This window comes from Sorex araneus, chromosome 5, assembly GCF_027595985.1.
Source record: "Sorex araneus isolate mSorAra2 chromosome 5, mSorAra2.pri, whole genome shotgun sequence".
NCBI lineage: Eukaryota > Metazoa > Chordata > Mammalia > Eulipotyphla > Soricidae > Sorex > Sorex araneus.
The window spans coordinates 137,791,985-137,816,076 of record NC_073306.1 but is presented as its reverse complement, the minus strand read 5'-3'; the positions used below and the strand labels follow the sequence as shown (position 1 = coordinate 137,816,076).

The 24,092-nt window shown below is 67.7% G+C and overlaps 1 protein-coding gene across 1 annotated transcript in view; it reads left to right on the top strand.

Annotated features, from left to right (window-relative positions):
• The first annotated feature begins 1,784 nt into the window (after nt 1–1,784).
• Nucleotides 1,785–24,092, top strand: part of BMP7 (bone morphogenetic protein 7) — a 39,939-nt gene continuing 17,631 nt past the window's right edge. The window contains exons 1-2 of the mRNA XM_055138996.1: nt 1,785–2,331; nt 20,554–20,746. Coding sequence (XP_054994971.1) covers nt 1,923–2,331; nt 20,554–20,746 — 602 coding nt within the window. The 5' untranslated portion in view covers nt 1,785–1,922. The remainder of the gene's footprint in view (nt 2,332–20,553; nt 20,747–24,092) is intronic.

The following is a 24,092-nucleotide window of genomic DNA, read 5'->3' as shown; positions in this document are numbered from 1 at the left end:
AGCCTCCGACAGGCAACCCCGGGGCCTTCCGACACCCCCCAGGGCCTCCTCCTGGGTGCGCATGACTGAGCGGGCCAGAGGCAGGGCAGCGGGCAGCTTGCCAGGTGGCAGAGTCAGTGGCCCCCGGCGGGCAGGGGCATGGGGCCTGCAGCTCTGGGGACCTGGCGTGACTGGGCCTGCTGCTGGGGGCCTGCTGCTGTGTGCTGGCCCTCCCCCAGGGGGCCGCCTCCTCAGCGCCCCTCCCGGGCCTTGCCCAGCCTCTCCCGGGGGGGGGGGCAGCCTCTCGGCCTCCTTCCAGCCCCCCAGTCCTTGTTATGGTTCCACTGCCTCCCCCTGGCCTGAAGCTGCCTCCAGAGGGCACCTACCAGGTGGACACACACAGGAGGGACGTGCCACGTGTCTTTCGCGGGGGCCCCAAAGCCAAACTGGACCCTTGGCTCACAAAGCTGCAAGGGTGCTGTGAGGTGGGAGGGTGAGGAGCCCAGGGGCCACAGGCCAAGCCCAGAGCCTGCTCGGACCTCCGGGCGGGAGGGGCGGGGCTTTCCCAGAGGCCCCGCCCCCTCGGACCGCAGCCTGTTCCCTGGGCCAGTGACTGGCCAGGCTGACCCCGCTGGACTTCCCTGTCCACCCACACGGGTGCCTCAGGTGGCCTTCTTGTCTAAGCCCCACCCCCCAGGGGCCAGTGGCCACCATCATCTCTGCCCTGGAAAACTTTAGAAGGCGGATTCCTCTCCTGCCTTGGGGCGCTCTCCCAGCCCACCCAGGCTGCAGAAAGTCCCTACCCCCAACTCAGCCCTCCGCCTTTCTCCGGGTGGAGACCCTCCATGGGGCGGCCCAGGGGACCACGGGTTGGAGGTCAGTTTGGGGGGACAGGCCCAGAAGTGGGAGGAAAAAGTACAACTGGCCTCTCCACCTGTCCTCACCCAGCGCCAGGTGCCGGGGTGGGGGCGCACACAGCGGGCTCCCCCCAAGGACCATCTCCCCTGCCCACCCAGGGCCATTTAGAACAAATGGGGCGGGGGGGGGGCGCACGCACCTCCCGGCAGCTCCGCGGGGTTCTGTTATCAGAGTGCAGTGTCCAGGCCGCGTCCCCCCCAAGCCTGCGAAGACCCGTGGAAAGCAGCGGGGACGGGGACGCCCCGTTCCTGGTCCCCACGGCCGAGAGGCAGGGGTGGGGGGACGCCCCCAGTTCGGGTTCCGGGGAGCGGGAGTGCTGGTACGGGGAGGGGGCACTCCAGACCACGAAGGGCCGGGGCCCAGCCGGGGGGAGCGCCGAGGGCCCCCCGCCCCAGCCCTCTCGGATCCCCGCGCCTCCGCACCCCCGCGGCGCGGCGCGGAGCACCCCGCGGGGACTCCGTAAATATTTGCGGTTCCCTGGAAGCGATGAATGAACCCATTGGGCGCCGCGCGGGAGGGCGGGGCCGGGGCAGGTGGGCGGCCGCGGGCGCGGGAGGGGCCCCCCAAGCCCGTCCCCGCCCCTCCGCCCGCCCGCCCGCCCCCGCCCCGGGGCTCCGGCGGCGGCGTCTGGGCGCGATCCGGGGCGCGCGGGGCTGGCACAGTCGGCGCGCGAGTGCCCGGCCGGGGGCCCCGAGCGCGGGAGCCGCGGAGCAGCCGCGCCCGCCGCCGCCGCCGCCGCGTCCCCGCGCCGCTCCCCGGGCTCCCGGCTGCTCCTCCCACCCCGCCCGCCTCCTCGCCCGCGCCCCGGCTCCGCCGCCCGCCCGCCCGCCCGCTCGCTCGCGCCGGCCGGTCTCTCTCTGCGCCCTCGGCGCACCCGGCGGCCGGGTCGGGCTCGGGGGTCCCGGCGGAGCGCAGCGGCCCCGGGAGGGGCCATGTCCGGCGCGGGCGCGGCGGGGCCCGCCTGCAGCGAGTGACCGGGCGGCCCCGCGGACGGCGCGGTGCCCGGTGGCGCGGAGGCCGGCGCGATGCACGTGCGCGCGGGGCGCCCCGGGGCCCTGGCGGCGCTCTGGGCGCCCCTGTTCCTGCTGCGCGCCGCGCTGGCCGACTTCAGCCTGGACAACGAGGTGCACTCGAGCTTCATCCACCGGCGCCTCCGCAGCCAGGAGCGGCGCGAGATGCAGCGCGAGATCCTCTCCATCCTGGGCCTGCCGCACCGCCCGCGCCCGCACCTCCAGGGCAAGCACAACTCGGCGCCCATGTTCATGCTGGACCTGTACAACGCCATGGCGGTGGAGGAGGGCGGCGGGCCGGACGGCGCGGGCTTCTCCTACCCCTACAAGGCCCTCTTCAGCACCCAGGGCCCCCCGCTGGCCAGCCTGCAGGACAGCCACTTCCTCACCGACGCCGACATGGTGATGAGCTTCGTCAACCTGGGTGAGCGCGCGCGGGCCGCGGGGCGCGGGCGCCCGTCGAGGGCCGGGCCCGGGGACCCCCGCGCGGCGCGCGCCCCGGGACCCCCTCCCGGCCGGCGGCGCCGGGCCCGCCGCGGCGCGCTTCAAAGCGCGGGGTTCGGTCATGTGAGCGCGGCCGCGCCACCTGGGTTTAAAGGGCCCTGCCCGCCCGCCCCGCGCGCCGGCCTCCCCGCGCGGCCCTACCTGCGCCCGCGCCCCGCGCCCGCGCCCCCGCCCCGCGCCCCGCCAGCCCCGGGCCGAGCCGGGAGCGGCGCGCTGCCCTCCGCGCTTTCTATTTTAAATAGTTAATGATAGGTCCCGGGCGGGCAGAATCCATTTCCAGCGTTTATCACGTGCGGCGCGCAAACCACGGCTCTGGGGCGGCGCGCGACCTCGCCGCCGACGCCGCCGGGCCGCGAGTGCGCGCGGGGTGGGGGGTGGGTCCGTGGGCCGGGGGGCGTGCGGGGCGGGGGACACCCGGCCCGGGACCCGAGCCGCGCCGCCGGGGGTGCTCCCGGGCTCCGCTGCGTCCCCGCGCGCGACGCTGGGGCTCGCCCAGACGCGGCCCCGGCCGCGCGCGCCGTGGGACCCGCGGTCGGGCCTCTGGCTGGCGCGGGAACACGCCCCGTGGCGCGGCTCCTGACTCCTTCCCCTCGACACGTGGGCCTCGCAGCCAGAATCCCAAGGCAGGCAGGACAGGAAAGGGTCCTGGTGCTCTGTCAACATTGGAATAATGAGACCCGGGGCTCCCGCTGGGCACCCGGGGCGTGGACGCGAGGCGGGGGTAGGGGCTGGGCTGGGGGGCTAAGCCGGGAGCCTTCCTGCCCCAGATAAGGGGCCCCGTCGCCTTTGTCTTCAGTAACAGCCCTGAATCTCAGGGTGCTCAGCCGGGAGGCCGGAGTCAAGAAAGTTCCCTTGATCCCTAGGGAGGCTCTGCCCAGATGCCTGAGCTGGGAAGAGCATGTCACCGCCCGTGGGGGCCGGGCTGGTGGCTCCCCAGGACTTCCAACTGGGGTTTCCTGGAGATGGGGCCCTGCTAGTGGCAGCTGCGGGCTGTCCTCACTGGCCGCACGTGCGGTGGCAGTGTCTGACCTCGGAGAAGGAAGGACGGACAGAAGGAGCTGGACCAGTGGCTGGCGCTGGAGCCCATCTGGGTCAGCTGGTCAGAGCGGCGGCCCCCAGCAGCAGGTCCCAGGGTCTCCCTTAGGCCTGGGCTTGGAGAAGGTATCTGTAAGCCCCGGAGTGGGGGCCCTGAGACACTGCTGCTGAGATACCCAGGGCTCACGACCTGGGGGGCCGCGGCGCGGGTGGGGGGGGCAGGCAGGGCTCGCAGGCTGGGACTTGCTCCCGGCCCTGCAGCGGGTAGGTGGTGCGCGCACACCTCTCGGCGCTGTTGGCCCCCTTGCTTTCATCCTGGAAGGACAAAGACCAGCTTGTCTGAGTCCCTAATCAGCTGGGCCGGCCCTGGCTTTTGTGGGCCGCTGGCATCCGAGGTCTCGCTTTCTGCTACATCACTCCCAGTTAGATGCCGGTGGACTTCTTACAGCGCCCGGGACCTTGTTTTCTCTCTCTCACTCTCGCCCTTCAAACTTGAGTGGTGCCGGGCAGTTTGGAGGAGGAGACGCCTCCTGCCGGGGCTCCGGGCCAGGGTCCCCTCGGTGGCGTTTCTGCTCTGCCAACAGCTCAGGAACAAACAGCCGGTCCCCATGTCCTGGTTGCCAGCTCCCAGGTTCCTCCTGAGGAGGGGCGAGGCGGTGTGGGGGCGGAGGGTGCATTGGAGTGGGGTCTGCGGGGGAAGCCCCCCTGCCCTGCACCGGGCCTGTAACGTATGGCATGTCATATGCAGCATACCGCGAAGGCGCGGCTTAGAAGCAGGGAATGTCACTGGTCCATGACCAGCCGGTGCTTGCTCTCCTGTGGGGGTCACTGGGGGCACTTTGGGAGACCCTGTTGGTGGAGCTCTCGAAGAAGAGAGCTCTCGCCGGCTTGGCTCACCCCTCCTCCCGCCCCCTCCTCCCGCTCCGGCCGTCCTGCAGCGCTCGGGGGCTCTGCCCGGACTCTGAAGGCTTTTGCAGGCCTGGTGCATTTATTTATTCTCCCTTCTGTCTGCAGCCAAACTGGTTTTCGCTCCTGTAAGTCGTTCTTGGAATGCAAGCTTTTGGCCAGGCCGAGGGGGAATCAGAGAACCAAGGAGATTTACGACAAAAGCAGGTCCTGGGTCTGAGAAGGGCAGGGCCGGGCCCCGCAGTGGTGCCCGCAGCCTGAGCCCGGGCAGGGCCCCGCGGCGCAGGGCCGAGATTTGTAAACTGGTTTGGATTAACAGCCCCTCTGTATAGACTTAATTTCGGAATTCAAAACAGACCACCTTCCTCCACTTGTCCTCAGGCAACGCGATCCTCTCTGCAGCCTGAGATCTGGGGCCAGCCCCCACCTTCCTTTCTGTGCAGAGACCCGGCAACTCCTTCTGGAGTCTTCCGGGGACGCCGGCGGGCCTCGAGGGTTGTGCGATCCGTGTTTATCTCGGGTCCGGGTCACGCGGGCACCGGAGCGGTTTCATCTTCGAAGTTCAGCTCAAAGAAAGAAAGAAAGTTGGAAACCTATCATTACAGGACTTGCTTCTCAAAGCGGCTTTTGTTAATGGAGCCGCAGCGGGGAGGGGTGTGCGCGCTTTTGACTTTGTACCATCTGGCTATCCTTTTTGTTGACAAGTGTTTGGCATTAAGATCTCTCCTTTTGCCCCTTAAGAACAGGCCCTCCCACGGTAGAGTATTAGAAAAAGATTCTGTTACAGTTTAAAAATTTCCTTCGGGGACTGCTGGGCCCGGCGTCTGCAGCTGTAACCTGGCTTGTGTTAAAATTTGGAAGGGGCCGCCCCGCATTCCAGCACCGGGGCGCCCGCCCGCCCGCCCGCCCTCGCGGGGAACAGCAAAGGTTAATAGAGATGTCACACGGCCCGCTCGCCCTTCCCCTGTCCCAGCCGGGCACTGCAGCTGCGGCTCAACCTCCCCCGTCCCCTCTTTGGAAACCTCATTTTCCTGCGACTGGACATCAAAGCGCCGCTTTCCCCTTTCCCAAGGATGTAGGTGACCCCAGATTGAACTTCTGTGGATTTCCCCTCTGGGACCCAGCTGCCCCCCCCACCTGGATGCCGGCTCTGTATTCCGTGTTTTGGGGCAGGGGCGGGGAGAAGCGGGTGTTGGGGGGGTACTGCCAGGTGCCCAGGAAGGAGGCAGGCGGGGACCCGGCAGAAGGGGAGAGACGGCTCAGAGACGCGGGCGGGCAGACAGGGCTGGGGCTCTTCCCGCCAGCCCGTGCCCGGGAGCCCGCGCGGGGTAAACACAGCTGGCCCCCCGTCCCTGCCTGCCGCCTGTCTGCAGAGTGGGCGAGAGTCACGTGGCGCGGCGCGACCAGGGATGACTTCATCGTGGGGAGAGCCCCGTCCCGGCTGATTGATCGCCGCCATCGCCTCCGTCCCCCTCCCCCGGGGGGTAAGGTCATAGCTGGCCGGGCACGAGACTCGGTGTCCGCACACACCCCGGCCTGCCCGGCCCTTTCGCCCGTGGACATTTTGCCCGGAGAAGCCCTTGCACCAGACAACCTTAGTTATTGGGGGGGTTGCCCTCCTCCAGGCCCGCGGGGGTGGGTGGGGTCACCGCCCCAGGGCCTCCGTGTGGCCGCCTCCACTCGGCCACATGGGGCGAGGAAACCCCGATATTTACAGGGAAACTGCTAATTTGTGGTGAAGTGATCACCCGGGTGCTTTATCCAGCCTGCTGGTTCCGACTGGCTGGCTCCCACAAACACGTCCAAGGAGGGAGGGTGGCCCTGCCCGGGGGAGCAAGGCGAGGGCTGAGACCTGGCCGCGCGGGGGCGGGGGGGAGTGGGGAGCGATGCTGGGGGTCCCGGTCTTCAGGGAAGCTGGCAGTGCCACCCTGGCAGCCGTGCACGCCGAGCCCACCCACAGCACCCGGCATCTTCCCTGGCACCCTGGGCGCTGTTGGCAGTTGCTTTGTCCAGCCCCTGGGTCCCTAGTCAGGGCAGCTCAAGGTGTGTCCCGTCCTCCTGAGCTTCGTCCTCCCTCCCACGGCCCCCGGCGCTTACAGAGGCAGGGCTTTGCTGCAGCCCGTCCCGTGCCCGGCCACTGTTAGCCTTGCCTTTGGCTGCAGCTGAATTCAGGGTTTTGCCGCAAACGGCATTTGACGAGATGACCAAAGTGGGACGGGCTCGGTCTGTCGTTAGCCCGGAACAGAAACCCTATCGTTGACCTTCCCCGACACCCCCACCCCAGAGAGACAGCCCCATCCCCAGGCGTGGAACGGCACAGCCAAGGAAGGAAGCCCGGGGGTCCACTGTGCACCCCCGTCTCGGGCGGGGCGTGTGACCACCGCCCGACAGGCCTTGGCTGCGCGCTCGGCGGCAGCAGTGGGCCGGAGGCAGCGGCGGGAGCGCGCAAAGCCCTTCTGATCCGCGTGGAGTGGATCGAATTAATGACAGCTCGGAGAGCACCAGTTCCAGGGTAATTGCTTTATTGTTTTGGAGCCGGGGTGCTTATAATCCGGTTCCTGTACAAACATGTTGGACGTGTGTTAATGCACTTCCAAACCAGAGCCTCTCCGCACAGCCCTGCTTTTCATTAATTGCTGTCGGTAGCCTGGTACAGTATTTCAAAGGGCCGGCCGAGTCCGGGCTGTGTTTCCAATTTCCTTCCTTCCCTGGGTTTGGAATGCCAATGTTAATTTGTCCCCGCGCCCGCCCGAGCAGGCGCTGCCAAGTGCGGCTGTGCAAAGGGCGCCTCGTCGAGGGCTTCCAGCCCCAGCCGAGCCCCCTGACGCTCTGTAGCTCGTTCTGGGTGATACCCTGGGGTGGGGGGCCGGGGGGGGGCGCCACCGCCATGTAACGGAAGTTCTCAGTGGCAGTGGAGCGTGTGCCTTGGCGAGGGTGACACCGCGCCCTTGAGGTGCGGCTGAGGCCCATGTGTTTGCGCCGTGCAGGCTGCCTCGCCGCTGTGTGACTTCCCGCAGGTTGCTGACCTTCTCTGAGTGTGTCTGCACCTGGCCTCCAAGCGCTGGGTTATGATCCCCTCCCGCACGGAGGGGAGAAACCTGAGTCTCGGGACGCGGGAGACGCTGAGGGGACGCTCGCTCGCGTGTACCGCGGTGGGGCCAGGTCAAGGGGCTGGGCTGGGGGCAGCCCCGTGCAGGCGTGAGGCCCTGGGCTCGGGTCCGAGCTCCGCGCGCACACACCTTGTGTTACTCCAGTTTCAGTTTCCCGTCCTGCGTCTGAAGGTGCCAGGACTAAGCTGCCCCTTGTTTCCTTTCCTCTCTGGTGCTGGCTGCGGAACCCAGGGCCGCCTGCACGCTACCCCCGGTCGGGGTCGTGGCCACGATACTGAGAAACTGGCCCTGGGGGAGGCCAGTTGGCCCCTGAGAGAGGCATTGGGTGGGTGGGGGTGGGGCCCCCTGGTGGTGCTCAGGGCTGACTCCCGGCTCTGTGGGAGTGGGGGGGCCATCTGGGGTGCCGAGGGTGCAGCCCAGCTGACGGCGTCACGGCGGGCGCCCTCCCCGCTGTGCCCGCACTCTGGCCCCGGAGGTGAGATGGGAACGGCGAGCCTCGAGCGGCTGAGACAGGTGTCACACGATGGCTTCTGGGCCCAGCAGGGCTGGCCCAGGGTGGGGGAGCCCCGGGTCCCCTGCGGTCTCAGTGTCTCCCACCCCGGCGAGCCGTCCTCCCCGCTCTGGGAGAGGCCCAGAGAGCAGCGTCTGTCCCTCGGGGGGAGCAGGATGGCCTTCCATCGAGTCCCCCACCTGCCCACGCCCCTGATTGGACAGGTGCAGGGGGGCGGCCGTGCCCCCCGCCCGCGGGTTAGGTTACCACTGAGGCCCCCTTGCCCACACGCTCCAGGCCCTTAGGCTCCCCCCGCCCCCGCCAGGCTTGAGGACCCGGGAGACGGGGGCTCCGGGGGCCCCCCGGCGGGCGGGCGAGGGGCCCCTGTCACTCAGGCCTCCCGACATGCTTGGCAGCCCTGCCGGGCTGGGAGAGCTCCGACTTCAGAGGGTGTTGGGTTTCCTGCCTCTCAGAGGTCACGTGCTCCCGGCTCTAGCCGACCCCCAGAGTGGCTTTCAAGTTTGGCCCTTTTGTTGTCTGGCTTAATGAAATTTGGCTGTGAATGGGAACGGCAAGGCGTCCAGGACCGCGGCCTGGCACGCCTGCAGCCTCGCGTGAGGCCTGTGCCGTCTTGCCGGGCCAGCTCTGCGGCTTTCGTGTCGGCTCAAGACAAACCCGTCCCGAGCCCCTGCACCGCCTCCCGCCACGGGCCTGCGTGCACGCAGGTGGCCATCGCCCCCGGGGCGTCCCTGCCTGGCCCTGCCGAGTCCTTAAGGCCAGGTGGCGTGCACGTGCGAGGCGGCTTTGTCCCCCGCGTTTTCCACTCGGGTCCAAAAGCTGCCAGGTCGAACCCTAGCAGGGACCTACTCCTCTGTGCAGAATTCGAGTGCTGACCCAGGTGGTGCCGGGGATGGAACCGGGGTCTGACCGCTGGACTCTGTCTGGCCCCTGACGACTCTGGTCTGAGGCCACGGGGTGCGTTTCTGGCTAGAAGGTGGGTCCAGGATGTTGGCAGGGGCCCTGGGGAGGCTGCCCGGCTCCCCCGGCCCTGGAGTGCCGCCATCCCCGTGCCACTCGTCCCCGTGCCCAGGAGAGGACCCTGGGGACTGTGCCAGCTTTAAGGATTCCCCGGGAAGCACCTGGTGCGTCTGCTCCATCTCATTGGTCAGAGCTGGTCACGTGGCCAGACCTAACGGGGTGGGGTAAGGGAGGTGCCTTCCCTCCAGGCTTGGGAAGGGGAACCCCAGGAAGAGTCTGGGACAGAGCCAGCGTGATGGCAGAGTGGGTAGGGCTCTGCCTTGCACGCCGCTGACCCGGGTTCCGTACGGTCCCCCGAGCACCGCCACGGGTAATTCCTGAGCACTGCCAAAAACCAAGAAAAAGAGTCTGTGAAGTGGACCACTGACCACCCACCTTTGGCTTACTTCCCTCCCCCATCCCCTCCCCGCACCCTCTCCCGCCCTCCTCCTTCTCCCTCTCTCCCCCTCTCTCTCCCTCCTCTCTCCTACCTCTCTCCCCTTCTTCCCTCTGTCTCCTCTTTCTTCTCTCTCCCCTCCCTCTCTCTCTTCCTCCCTCCCTCTCTCCCTCTCTCCCTCCCTTCCTCTCTTTCTCTCCCTCCCTCTCTTCCTCTTCCTCTCCCTCTCTCTCCCTCTCTCTCCCTCCCTCTCTCTCCCCCTTCTTCCCTCTCTCCTCTTTCTTCTCTCTCCCCCTCCCTTTCTCCCTCCCTCCTTCTCTTCTCTCCCGCTCTCTTCTCCCTCCCTCTCTCTTTCCCTCTCCCTCCCTCTCTCCCTCTCCCCCTCTCCGTCTCTCTCCCTCTCTCTCTCTCTCTCTCTCTCTCTCTCTCTCTCTCTCTCTCGCGTGCACGAATCCTATTTCCGAAGATAATGAGATAGAAATGGACAAGTGAATTGTTGGCTGCAGAACCGAAACAAGATCCTGTTTTCAGCCCAGCCACCAATTATGCAGAATCACTGCTGCGGCGCAGCCAGACGGAGGGTCCCACACTTCTGGCCTCCGCCCCCTTCGGAATAAAAACCCCTCCCCCATCCCCTCCCCCCCAGTCTCCTACAAGTGGACAAGTAGAAGCGCCCCGCTCAGCCTGAGGCTGCCGCCCACCCACACGCTCTGGGGGAGCCCAGAGCCGCCTCCCTCCCGTCCTGAGCTCCCTGTGTCGCCTGTGACCTCTCCCTCCACCTCGAGCCCTGGCAGGGCCCTGCGTCCCATGTGTCAGACCAGGGATTCTAGAAGTTTCCGTGTGGCTAAGGTATTCACACGGCTCAACAAGAATAACCGCCTTTCTGCAGCGCGCCCGCAGGACTCGCCTCTCCAGCACTCGGGCAGCGGCCGCCGGGTCCCTCCCCTCGGAGGAGGCTGTGGGGACTGTGTCCGGCCCGGCAGGCCCTTCCTGCCCGCACGTCCCCCGGGGCCCTGGCACGACCTCGAGGGGGGGCGTCTGAGCACCAGCTGGAGAGTCTTGTGAGGTCAGAACGTTGCTGAGATAAATCAGGGCCACCAAGTGGAGGTCGAGTTCTTCGACGCTGCCCGGCCTCTCCCAGCCCGAGTCCCCTCGCTGTGCCCAGGGCCGGCGCGTCTCCTCCTGGGCCCTGGGGCGGCGTGTGGGGGTGACTCGAGTCCAGTTTTCTCTGCAGTGTCCAGCACGTAGGGGGAAGGTGGTAGGAACCTTCCGGGTTCCTCTGCCCTGATCGGCCAGAGCACAGCGCCGCCAACAGCGCGGTCACCAACAGCGCGGGTCACCGACAGCGCGGGCCACCGACAGCGCGGGCACCGACAGCGTGGTCACCGACAGCGCGGGCACCGACAGCGCGGGCACCGACAGCATGGGCCACCGACAGCGCAGGCCACCGACAGTGCGGGTCACCGACAGCGCGGGCACCGACAGCGCGGGCACCGACAGCGTGGGCCACCGACAGCGCGGGTCACCGACAGCGCGGGCCACCGACAGCGCGGGCCACCGACAGCGCGGGCCACCGACAGCGCGGGCACCGACAGCGCAGGCACCGACAGTGCAGGTCACCGACAGCGCAGGCACCGACAGCGCGGGTCACCGACAGCGCGGGTCACCAACAGCGCGGGCACCGACAGCGCGGGCACCGACAGTGCGGGTCACCGACAGTGCGGGTCACCGACAGCGCGGGCACCAACAGCACGGGCACTGATAGTGCGGGGCGGGAGGTGCGGGTTTGCAGGGCCTGGAGACGGGTCTGATCAGCGGGGGGAGGCCAGAGCAGTTCACGCTCAGGTTCTTCTTCCTTGAGTCATCAACAGGGATGCAGAGCAGGGTCCCGAGTCTGTGTGTGTGTGTGTGTGTGTGTGTGTGTGTGTGTGTGTGTGTGTGTGTATGTGAGAGAGAGAGTGAGTGTGTGTGTATATGTGTGTGTCTCTGTGAGTGTGTGTATATGTCTGAGTATGTATGTGTGTGTGTGTCTGTGTCTGTGTGAGTGTGTCTGTGTGCGTGTGTGTATGTATCTGAGTGTGTATGTGTGTGTATGTGAGCGTGTGTGTCTGTGTGTCTCTGCGTGAGTGTATGTGTCTGAGTGTGTATGTGTGTGTATGTTTGTGAGTGTGTGTGTGTCTATATCTGTGAGTGTGTGTGTATGTTTGTGAGTGTGTGTCTGTGTGTCTCTATATCTGTGAGTGTGTGTATCTGTGTGTTTGTGAGTGTGTGTGTCTCTGTATCAGTGAGTGTGTATGTTTGTGAGCGTGTGTGTCTCTGTATCAGTGAGTGTGTATGTTTGTGAGTGTGTGTGTCTATGTGTCTCTGTATCTGAGTGTGTATGTTTGTGCGTGTGTGTGTCTGTGGGGGGTTGCTGTGTGTGCACACTGGTGCGGGCTGACTGCTGTGTCGCATGGGCTTGCAGTGTCTCGGGGAGGTGTCCGAAGTAGCCCCCGGCTGTCCTGTGCCGTGTCCACTGTGGGCAGAGCAGGACACCAGAGGGGCTGTGGTGCCCCCAGGGGTCCTGGAACAGAACATGGAAAAGTGGGTGGATCCGTGAATCTCGGCGGGACCCCTGGAGTCTGGCTCGCCCCACGCGGGCTGTGCACCGTCTCCGAGACTCCCTGTGGGCCTGAGTGCTCCCGTGACGTTTCTAGGTCAGAGGAGGCCTCTGGCCTGGGCCCTCGCATGGTCCTGGGTGCGGGGACCCTGGGCCCTCCCCGGCACCGAGCCCGAAGGCCTCCCTCTGGGGCCCACGCCTTCGGGAGTGGCCCCAGGCCAGGCCAGGAGACTCCGAACCCCGGGGTCCGCTGCCGTTTGTTTTCTGGTGGGATGGGGAGGGGGCCCCAAAGCTCTTCTGGTGCCTCCTTGACCCTGAACTTGGTGAACTGGCCCCAGCCCACGCTCAGCGCTGCCTGGCGTTTGCTGAGAGAGAGAAACCCGTAAAAGTGGCCGGGGCCCCCGAACCTTCCGGGGCTAGTAAACGTTTATGGGGGAGAGGCCCCGCGGGTCACTTCCTTCAGGAGGAAACAATAAATAAAGCCCCTCGCCTGGTTCCTGCCCAGCCGAGCCCCTGGGGGTTTTAGTGCAGAGGCGTGTGGGGGCGGGGCTGGGACCCCGAAAGCGCTGGACCCTGGGGACATGGCCGTGCCCCTTGGGGTCATTTGCAGGCGGGTGGCGCGGCCTCTGCAGTTTGAAGGGGGGAGCGGCTCCCCACCCCCCCACTCCGGGCGCACCCCCAGGCGGTGCCACACCTCGTCCCCCCGCCCCCCTGTCCGTGCCCTGTAGCCCCCAGCCCCGGCGCTAAGGGAAACGCAGCCACATGCCAGGTTGCTGCCAGGGGCCAGAGGCTGGTGAGGGGAAGGGAGGAGCCGCCGCCTCCGGGAAGCGTCTCGCCGTGACCCCAGACGAGAACGGGACCTTCCGTCTCATCCCTCTATTTTGGGGGGTGGGGGCTCTGACATGGAGCTTGGGGGCCTGGGGCCATTCCCCACCAGTTCTTGGGGGTCGGGCCTGGGCATATGGCGCCTCCCACCCTGGTCCCTCTTTCCTCGCCCCCCGAAACAGGCGCCCCCTCCCACCCCCTCCTACCAGTGGCGAGGGGTCTCGCCGTGCCCCCCAGGGCGTCCCGAGGGGACTGTGGTAAGAAGGGGTCAGCAGGGGGGTCCCACGTGAGAGCGGGGCCAGCCAGGACAGCCGCAGGGCAGTTCTGGACGTCCCGTGGGGTGCCGGGTGCTGACGCCAAGGGGCCCGTTTCTCTCGAGGTGTGTCCAGGCCTGGCTGGCCGCACTTGCGCTGCAGGCCTGCCCCCAGCTGCGTTTACAGGCCCCGGTGGCGCTGGTCACCCCCCCCAGCTGCGACCCCCCTCCCGGCGCCTGAGAGCGCCAGCTCTAGGGCCGGGACCCCCCAAGCATGATTCCATCCGCTCCACTGTCCCTCTGCGGCCACCCAGAGACACCTGGACATCCCCGTTCCTGGCTTGGGGGGTCTCGGCTCAGGGCGTGCACAGCCGAGGGAGACACTGCCCCGCCGCTGACCCCTGCACCGAGACGCCCCCGAGGAGTGGTGAGCGGAGCTCCCTGAGTCAGTCGCTTGGAGGCTGAGTGCGATGACCTCGGGGACACGCCTCTGCCCCGAGCGCCGTGGCCCCAGGCAGGACCTGGCTGACCCCTGGCTGGGGCCTGCCGCCAGCCCCGTGGAGGTGGCTGTGGCCGTGGTGCTGGCAGGACGGGCTGCTGTGGACACTGGCTGATGCCCCCGGGCCTGGCCACGCTGCCCAGCAGGGAGCCCCCTGGGCCAGCGCGGGCCACAGGAGCCGGGACACCCCGCAGTGGCACATCGGTGAGGCCCGTGGCTGGTTTTCTGAGGAACCTCGCGGTTCGGACCACTGACCCGGAGTCCAAGGACACGGCAGCCAGAACCAGCCCTCTGCCTGTGCGTGCCTCATGGGGTGGGACCCCGAGGCAGGCTGTCCCGTGGTAGGGAGCCGCCCCTAGTGGCCGTGGTTTGGTGTCTGGGCAGCTGCGGCCGGGGCTGCCGTGGTGGACCCAGCGGTGCTCAGGGACTGGGGAGACTTGGGGGCCACACTCGGGGCCTCGCTCGCGCCTGCCAGGCTCACCCTCCCCCTCCCCGCTGTGGGCAGCGGGCGTCTCTCCACCCCCACTCTGCTTGGCCCAGCAGCCCCTGCACCCCGCGACCGTGCAGGGGGCCGGGATGGCCTGTCACGAGCCGTTAGCCGGCGGATACAGTTCCGGAACCGTCCGGGCCTTGGCTTCGGTCGCGCTCCACCTGCTCTGGGGCACCCCAGCCCCATCCCCTGGACCCAGGGGTGGGGGCCCGGCCAGGCTCGACTCTGCTCTGCTCACTTCCTTCACCCTCTTGGGAGCCCGTCCCGCCCGGCGCACCCAGTTTAACCAGGCACCTCCCCGAGGCCCTGATTCCGAGACCACTGTGGGGGAGAGCGGGGGGAGGGGCGCTGTGAGACGTGTGTGTGTGTGTGTGTGTGTGTGTGTGTGGGAGGGCGGGGGGAGGGGTGCCGTGTGATGGTGTGGGGGGGCGGGGGAGGGGCGCCATGTGATGTGTCTGTGGGAGGGCGGGGGAGGGGTGCCGTGTGATGTGTGTGGGGGAGGGCGGGGGAGGGGTGCCGTGTGATGTGGGGGGAAGGCGGGGGAGGGGCGCCGTATGACAGTCTTGGGTGAGCTCCTGGCCAGGCTCAGTCCCCCTCGGCCCTGGGGCCGGCCTGCGATTCTCTCCCAGGCGGCCGAGTTCCCCTGCCTGGCCGTCCCCCTGTTTGCCCCTTCCAGGGTGGCTGGGCTGGCGTCAGGGGGACAGAGTGGAACCAGCCTTCTGGGAAATGGCCGGTGCGGGGACGGCCCATGCCCACGTGGCAACCCCCGCCTGTCCCCGCCGGTCCCCTCCGGCCTGTCTGGGGCTTGGCCGCTGCTGCCCTGCTTCCTGACCGACTCCGGTCAGCGCCACCCCGTCTCTCCGTCTGATGCTGCTTCTGCGGCCAGAGCCACGTCTGGTGCGTGTCCCGCCCCGAGCGGCAGCTTACGGGGGAGGTTCCAGGTCTGGGGTAAAAGCTGGGACCGTGCAAGGCCCCCTGAGACTTCCACTTCCCCTTCCTCCCCTTCCCCACCACTCGCGCCTCTTACCTCTTGGGGGCAAGGTGGCGGCTGCAGCCCCGGACATTGCCTCCCTGTCCCTTTCCATGTTCAGGACAGGAGGGAGGAGGAAGCCTAGAGCTTCCCTTGTTTTGCCCGTGTCTCCTGGTCTCCTGACCCCCCACAAGAGGGGTCTTCTGCCCTTTTACGCTTGAGGGTTCACCAGTGCCTGTAAAAGTGCAGCCTGGGCCAGAGCAATAGCACAGCGGGGAGGGCGTTTGCCTTGCACGCGGCCGACCTGGGTTTGATCCCCGGTATCCCATAGGGTCCCCTGAGCACCGCCAGGAGTGATTCCTGAGTGAAGAGCCAGGAGTAACCCCTGTGCACCGCCGGGTGTGACCCCCCCAAAAAAAGTGCAGCCTGAGTCTTCCCAGCTCTCAGGGGCCAGACGGGCCCCGCAGGCCGGTGCCTGCTGCAGGGGTGGACGGCGTGAGACTGGCCTCCGGCCCACCCCTGGCCCAAGTGTCTCCGGATGCCCCCGGACCTGCAGTCGTCTCCCTCTGGGCGCAGGCAGCCTGCAGACCCCGCTGCACCCCTGAATCTGTGCAGGAGATGCTGCCCGTGGGCACCCAGCTGGGCCCGCTGCCCGCACACGCCGCCCGACCGCAGGGGCAGTGTCCACCCTCTCGGGCGGCCGGGACACGAGCGAATCGCTGAGTTACTGTTTGCTCAGAGCAAATTTCACTGATCCGCGAAGCCCTCCTGATGCCAAGCGAGGGGCGGGCGTGCTTGGCGGTGACCCCGGGGTCAGGAGTGGCCGCGGGGAGGAAGCGGGCCGGTGGGGCCATCTGCGGGGCCCTGCTCTGCCAGGCGTGTCCTCCGCCTGCGAGCACCTGCCCAGTGGACAGCACCGGGGCTCGGGGCTCGGGCTGGCGGGATGCTGGGGCAGGCGGGGAAGCGGAAGACGCTTTAAGGGGTGGTTCTGGGCAGCGGGTGACGGGGCCTCGGGGGAAGCGGCAGGATGTCGAGCCAGGCGCCCCTGACGCCAGAAACAACGCCGGGAGGTCCAGATCCCAGACCCCGGCGGCGTCTGGAGAAGGTTCTAGAATCAGGATCCTCCCTGTCCACATCCCTCACCTCTGCCCTGGGCACTGTGGCCTCTCAGGATTCCTCTGCCACCCGGCCCCGTGGCACTCGGTGCCTCACTCGACTTCCTTTGGGCATGAGAGTGGCCCCAGGGCCTGTTCTCACCCCGGGGAGGTCGCAGGGGTCGTCTGCTCGAGGTTCCGGAACATACTTCTGCTGGCTGATGAGCTGGAACACACAGAACTCTGTTCTCGTGCACTTCTCCCAGCTGGAACGTGGGACTGTGAAGGTGCAGTGTGGTGCGGGGGCCCTGGCAGCCCCTTTGGGACCACGAGGTGAAATGCGTTAGGGGGCAAAGCCGGCGGACAGAGGACGCGGGGGCCTCTGATCCTGTGGTGCAGCTGCGTGCCCCACCCCTCGCTCCTGAGGACAGACGCTCGGCCCCCGTGCAGCCCCTGTGGGCTGGGAGGGGAGGGGGGGTGCGTGCTGGGAGATGGCGCTCCACCAGCCTGGTGCGACTCTGTCCGAGGGTGTTAGTGATAGTCCCGGTGGCTGCCACGTGGCGCGGCTCCCTCGGCGGTGGGGGCCGTGAGGGTCTGAGCGGCCGGGAAGCACAAGAAGGGACTGGACGGCTGCTTCTCGGAAACCGGATTCCGACCCGCCTGGCCCTGGGCAGCCCACCCTGGCCGCCGGCTGGCCGGAATCCCCGTCTCTGCCGTCATGTGTCCTCTGAAGCTGGGCGGCCGCGTGCAGGGCACTGGGGCGGCGTGCTGGGTTCCTGTCGGGGTCCCGGAGGGGCGGGAGGCTGCGGTGAGGCTGCCGAGGGCCTGCAGCCCTTCAGCCGCCAGGGCTCGACACCCAGCCCTGCAGATGGCCTCTGGCGCCGCCAAGACCAGGGGACCGGAACCCGGCACCCTCCCTTTGCACCCGGGAAAATTGCGCGTGGCGGCCCACGTGCAGAGCTGAGACACGCAAAGTCACGCTGCCCCAGTGGATCGTGAAGAAACGGGTTTAAACACATCCGACAGATCTTTCGGGTCCCCCGTGAGTGCCACCGCACCTCTCTGGAAGGAGGTTCTGAGCGAAGCTAATCCGGCTGCGACTGGGCGGGGCAGGGCCGTGAACCCCTGGACGCTCACTGAGCAGTGCTCCCAGTGTCTGTCCCGATGTCTGTCCCTGGCGCTGCGTGGCTCCAGCCCGTTCTCTGTGGCCTCTGAGTCTCCTCTCTGGCCCGTGCCGTGGCCGCACAGCCTGCCCTGGGGGCTCGCTGCCCCGAGCACTGGGCGCTGAATTCCACCCGGGTCTCCTGTCCAGCGGGCCACTGTGCCACCTCGACCTTCTGCTCTCGGAAGCTGTTCCAGCCGCCGTGTCCAGGCGCGGCTGCCGCGGGCTCCGGCCGGCCGCACTCGGGCTGCACCTGCGGGCCCGCTAACGAGCTGAGGCTGACGGAACCCAGGCCCCGGGAAGGGCCATAAATCCTCATTTGATTTGATTCGCTCTGGAAATACCTTGGACCAGCTGCGTCTGCCCAGCTGACCCGGGCGTCTCGGCCATGCTGGGGGGAGGCGCGGACGGCCCAGTATCCTGGGGAGGCCAGCAGCCCTGGGGCTCTCCCTCCGTCCCCCCCACCGCCGCCGTGCTGTGGCCTCAGGGCCCTTGCAGTGCCCCGGGAGCGGGACCCCAGGACCCCACTGCAGAGGCGGAAGCCACGGTAGGCAGCTGCGGGTCACAGGTCCCGAGTAAATGCCGGCCACGGCATGGGGCCACCCCCGCAGCCTGTCTGGGCTCCCTCTCCGGGCCAGAGCTTCCGGGACGTGCACTAGAGGGACAGGAGTGGCCGTGGGTGTGGGTGGCCTTCACGTGCCAGTGCCCCTCTCTAGGGGCGTCTCGTTAGAGATGCAGGTTGTAGGAGAGCAGGGAGGGATGCGGCTGGCCCGGGTTCAACCCCTGGCCCCCCGGTGACGCCCAGAGCCCGGCCAGGAGTGACCCCTGAGCGCAGAGCGAGGGGCAGGCCCCACACCAAGACAATGAAACAGAAAGGACGGACCCAGCCTCCCCCATCAGACCCTGGGGGATGGGGCCCGGGGGCTCACGGGGCCGGGGCTGTCCGGCCCCCGGCCGCCTCCGCACTGGGCACTGGGCAGGGACCTCGGTCCAAGCTCACGTCTCCTGTTCCCGAGTGACAGCCTCGGAGAGCGGCTGCCGCCAACAGCCTGGCCCAGAGGGAGACGCAGCGTCAGGCTCTAGAAACTTCTGGGCCAAAGCAGCCCTCGTGCTCCTGGCTGGGGCCTCTGGGGAGGGTGTCGCCCCTGTGACGGCTCCTGGTGGTCCGAGACACGGAATTGCCATGTCTTCCCTCCCGCAGACCTCGCCCACACACGCGTCCCCACCGGCCCCGCCCCGCAGGGCTGAGCTGCGGCCTCTTGACGAGTCACCGCCTGGCCCCCAGCCCTTCCCGCACAGCCCTCCCCCCCACACACACACGTGGGGGCAGACTCGGACCTGTGTGCGGGAGCTCGGCCCCCGCTGTGTGCCTGGGCCCCCCAGGAAGCATCTGCGCTGTGTAGGCCTGCGGGGGCCTCGCGGTGGCCCCCAGTCCCCCGGAGCAGGGAGACCTTGTGGGCCCAGGCTGGAGGGCCCGGGTCGGAACCGTCCAGCCACGGAACTGGGCTGAGAACCGCCAGGGGCCCTGAGCCCTCTGGGTGTGACTCAGGGGCCCCCAGAGATGAGGGGGTGTCCAGGTGGGAAAGACACGTCTGCCCAGCGACCGTGTGGCACCAGCAGTGACATGTGCGTGCCTGTGTACACGCACGCATGTGGGTGTGGATGTCAGATGTGCTCACGTGTATCATACAGGTTCATGTATCATCTGTGCTCACATGTGTGTCATGTGTTCATGTATGTCACATGCTCATATGTCACCCTCATGTGTATACAATGCTCGCATGTCATATGTGCTCATTTGTACATGTGTCAGACGTTCTTGTGTCAGGAATGCTCATGTGTCATACATGCTTGTGTGTCATGTGTGCTCACGTGTGTGCATGTGTCATAATACTCCTCTGTGCCCTGCATGTACTTGTGCAGATCCTGTGTGCTGACATGTACACACATGTGTCCTTATGTCTTGGCACATCTGTGAGCTCATGTGAGTGTGTACATGTGTGCTCTCGTGTGCTTGTGTATAGAGGGGCCTAGTTTGGTGAACTGCCGGGTTCAGCCCTCGATTTACCCGCAGCCCGGCCTCGATTTACCCGACCCCGCGGCGCCGTTGTTCCCGGTGCTGGCACTGCGAGGTTCATCTCGCGCTTCAGTCTCTGCCCGGCCCCGTGCCCGGTGCTGGCACTGCGAGGTTCATCTCGCGCTTCAGTCTCTGCCCGGCCCCGTGCCCTGCGCCCAGGCACTGAGGATGACTAACGGGGGCCACTATCCTCTCCCCGCCCCTGCTGCTCTCCTCCCCCTACCCCTGCCTCTCTCCTTTCCCCATCCCTGCCTCTCTCCTCCCCACCCCTGCCTCTCTCTCCCCACTCTTGCCTCTCTCCTCCCCACCCCTGCCTCTCTCTCCCCACTCTTGCCACTTTCCTGTCCTCACCCCTGCAGCTCTCCTCTCCCCACCCCTGCCGCTCTCCTCTCCCACCCCTGCCGCTCTCCTCCCCCACCCCTGCCGCTCTCCTCTCCCCACCCCTGCCTCTCTCTCCCCACTCTTGCCACTTTCCTGTCCTCACCCCTGCAGCTCTCCTCTCCCCACCCCTGCCGCTCTCCTCTCCCACCCCTGCTGCTCTCCTCCCCCCACCCCTGCCGCTCTCCTCTCCCCACCCCTGCCACTCTCCTCTCCTCACCCCAGCCACTCTCCTCTCATCTCCCCTGCTTGTCTCCTCTCCCTTGCCTTTTTCCTCTCTCCTCTCCCTGCCTTTATTATCTGACTAAACTCACTGACCCGGGCTGTCTTGGGCACATGTCTGACTGCCCCGGGGGTGCAGTTTTCGGGGTTCCTCCTCCAAGGTGTGGATTTGGTTGTTGGGGAAAGGTGAGAGGGCGCCCTGCTGGGGTCCAGGTCCCTCTCTGTCTCTGCTGACCTCATGCAGAAACTTGACCTGCCCACATGGAAGTTGGCAGATGCCACCTCTGGGGTCACAGAACCAGAGGCCTCGCTCAGTGCCGCACTCCTACCCCAGGGCTGCGGCTTTGGGTGGCCCCACCTCACCTTGGCGGTGCTCACGCCCCCCGTGGTGGGGCTGGGCAGGCGGGCAGCCAGACCCTGTCAGCCTGGGCACTCGTGGCCTTCTAGCAGGTTCCAGCCGACTGCGGGTTAACCCCGACAGCCCCGGGAGTGTCCCCGCCCCCGGGGGCCCTCAGGCTGAGCCCGGGGGCGTCTGTCAGCCGGCTCTGGGCGACTGGTGGAGGCCGGGCTGCCCGAGGCTCCGTCCCTGACGGGCTGCCGCCGCCTGTCCCCCTCCAGTGGAGCACGACAAGGAGCTCTTCCACCCGCGCTACCACCACAGGGAATTCCGCTTCGACCTGTCCAAGATCCCCGAGGGGGAGGCCGTGACGGCCGCCGAGTTCCGCATCTACAAGGACTACATCCGGGAGCGCTTCGACAACGAGACGTTCCAGATCAGCGTCTACCAGGTGCTGCGGGAACACCTGGGCAGGTGCGTGCGGCAGTGGCTGGGCCGGGGCCCGTGGTGGGGGGAGGGGGCCGCCAGGGCAGGGGGCGTAGTGGGAGGGTGGGGGCTGCCGGAGGCCTGTCCTGGGGCGGTGGGAAGAGCTGGGGCGAGGCCTGGAGGCGGGTGCGGGTGCGGGGCGAGGGTGCGGGGCGAGGCCGGGGCCAGACCCATCAAAGGATCTTTCACCAATGGGCTTTTGGCCAGGAGCAACTCCCGCTCTCGGGGCAGGGGCGGGCTCAGGGCTGCACACTCCCGGGAGAGGGAGCGAGGCGCCACCCGCCGGCGCCACCCTCGGCACCCCTGTCGGCACGGGCTCTGTGGACCCACCGTCACGTCACCACCCGCCCTGCACGGCCATCCCCACCCCACCGTCCCCTCACCACCGTCCCCAGTCCCCTCCATCATGTCACCGTCCCCTCGTCCTCTCCGTCATGTCACCATCCCCACGTCCCCATCCCCACGTTCCCTTCACCACGTCCCCGTGGCCACCCCCCCGCGTCACTGTCACCATTACCACCGTCACCAGCACCATTACCTCTGTCCCCGCGTCCACACTGCATTACCTGCATTAGTCCCGCGGCCGCCATCCCTCCACCCTCCGTCTGACGGCTGCCACCACCCCGTCACCCTCATTCCTGCTGTCGCCTGTCACCCACCACCGCCTCCGTCCCCACCGCCCTCCTCCTCACCCCACTGCCATGGCCCTGACTGTCCCGACTCTCCCGCGTCCGCACTGCCCCCACCTTCCCCGCCGCCCGTCCCCTGGGTGTGCGGTTCCAGCCCCTTCCTGCCACGCCAGGGCGGGGTGTGCGGGGTTCCCGCCGCGATGGAGGTGAGGCGGGCCCGGGGCTGCTCTGTCCTGGCCCTGCCGGCCGCAGCTGTGCGGAGCCGTGCCATCTGGCTCCGGGGAAGCCCGGGGGGCTGGGGATTAGCCGGCCGGGGCGGCCTCGGCTGCTCCCTCTTGATCCCTCCGAATCCAGATTCGATTCTGATAATGAGGCGAGCTGGAGGCCGTCCACGCCGGCCCCGCCGAGGCCAGGACAGCTGTGGGAGCGGGGCCGCCCTTGGCAGGGCCGCGTCCCACCGCTCTCCCGAGCCCCGAGTTGGAGCAGGGTGGCCCGGCTCCCGCCTGCTGCCCCCTGCGCCTGGCGCCGTGGAGGAGCTTCATCCTCCCGCCCACCCCCCTCCCAGGGCTGTGGCCTCTGGTGGTCGCAGGCCAGAGGGCAGCTCCGAGGGGCGGCCGTGTGGGGTGGACGGTGTCCCGGGAGCCTGCTGGGCCGCTGGCTTCAGGCGGCCTCGGGGCCGAGCAGGGGTCAGCTGCCACCTGGGCCTCCAAGGCAGGGGAAGGGGCTCGTGAGGGGCTGGGGGCGCGAAGGGAGGTGGCACTCGTGTTCCCGGTGCTGGACCCCGAGGGAAGGTCCCGCCCTGCAGGACACACACCCACCGCCTCGGACCCGTGCTCCTCACCCCTGCCCAGCCCTTGCTCCTGAGCAGCTCCGGAGGGGCTTGGGCCTGTGCCCCCTCGGGCTGCCCTGGGAAGGCGCCTGGGGCTGCCGCTGGGCCTTGGGTGGGCGCCCCCCACCCCATGCTCTAGAGTGCCCCAGGTGAGGCCGCGCGCGCGTCCTGGCCGTCACCCCAGACCCTCCGGCCGCACGGCCCGGGTGGGGGAGGGACTTCTTGGCACAGGGAGTGACTCCCCCGACTTGATCTCAAACAACGGCCGAGTCTCACCCAGGGCACAGACCCCAGAGTGTGTCCAGGCCCGGTGACCCCGAGAAAGGAACGTTCGAGAGGGCAGCCCCTGCTGTTCTCTGCCTCTGGAAGCTTCCAGAAGCTTCTGGAACTTTCTTGGGGCTCCTGAAGGCCTACGTGCCTCGTTCCATGTCTCTTGGCTTTCACCTCGCGCCGTCCACCCTGGGCGTGAGCGCGGCTCCCAGCTGCCCTCTTAGGAGTGGCCACTTAGTCCAGGCGGCCCTCGTGGGCGGTGGCAGCGGCCGGCTGCCTGGCCCCGGGGAGCCCAGGAAGGTGGGGGCAGTCTGCGCACGCCGCACACCTCCCGCTGGGCCTCGCCCAAGCCAGCCCCCGGCTTGGTTTGTTTGGGATCTTCTCGAATGTTCGCCGGGGCTCACTCTGCAGGGAACCTGCATTCCGGGTGTGTCTCCGTCTGACCTTCCTGCTGCGTCCCAGGCCCACGAGAGACTGTGTGTGTGTGTGTGTGTGTGTGTGCGTGCGCACACGTGCGTGCACATGCATGTGAATATATGTGTATGCGTGCATGTATGCATGTGTGTGCTTGCATGTGTGTGCACGTGTGTGTATGTGTGTACGTGTGCATGCATGTGTATACATGTGTGCACGCGCATGTGTGCATGTGTGCGTGCATGCTTGGTCAGTGTGATGTCACTTGCTGGGCGCCCCCGCCCCACCCTGGGGTCCCAGCTCACACACCCTGGAGGTAGACTTCAAAACGGGGGCGCAGGCACAGCTCTGGGTGTGGGACCCAGTGGTCCCCGGGCGGGACTGAGACTTTGAAAAGGCCCCAGGGTGGACAGAGCTGGCCTGTGTCCCCTCCCAGGGGAGTGGCTGTGTCTGACCAGCTGCCCGGTGGCGTGGCCACCCCATGCGTGTGGAGTGGACACGAGGCCCGTGAGGGGGCCTGCTGGCCCGCCATGTCCGTTTCCCAGAGGGAGCTCAGGTGCCCCCTCCCCGGGGCTGCGTGCAGCTGCCTTCGGAGGAGAGGGTGAGGCATGGAGCCCTCAGGTGCGCTCACGTGCCCTTATGTGTCACACACTGTCCGAGAGGAAGGAGCTGTCTGGTGTCTCCGGGAGAACCAGCAGGGAAACTGAGGCACAGGCTGGCAAGGCTGGAGGTGAGGAGGGAGGCCTCTTTCCACGGACGCCTCCTCCTTCCTGCCTGGGTCAGAGACGCCGTTCCCGTCTCCTTTCCTCGCCAGGCCGGGCCTGGGCAGAGCCTCATCGGGGGGCCTGGCGGGTGTCGCCACCCGGCCTCGGGGTCGCGCCCGGGTCCCTCCGAGGCAGACAGGGCTCTCCCCGCGGGCTTCTTCCCCTCTGCCTGAGGGGGGTCCAGCCCCTAAGGCCGGGGCCTCCCGAGTGCGTCCGTGGGCAGAGTGAGCACTGCGGCGGCTCGGCCCAGCTCCCCCCACCCCTGCCCGGCGCGTCCAGGCTGCCTGCACTCGCCCCTCGGCCTCCGGCCCAGTTCCCGAGAAGTGAGGACTGCCCACGGCGGCCGTGCCCTGGTCCTTCGTGATGTTCGTCATCGTGTCACTGCCCGAGCCCGCGGGTGCACCGTGAGGGTCAGTGCCGGCACCCCG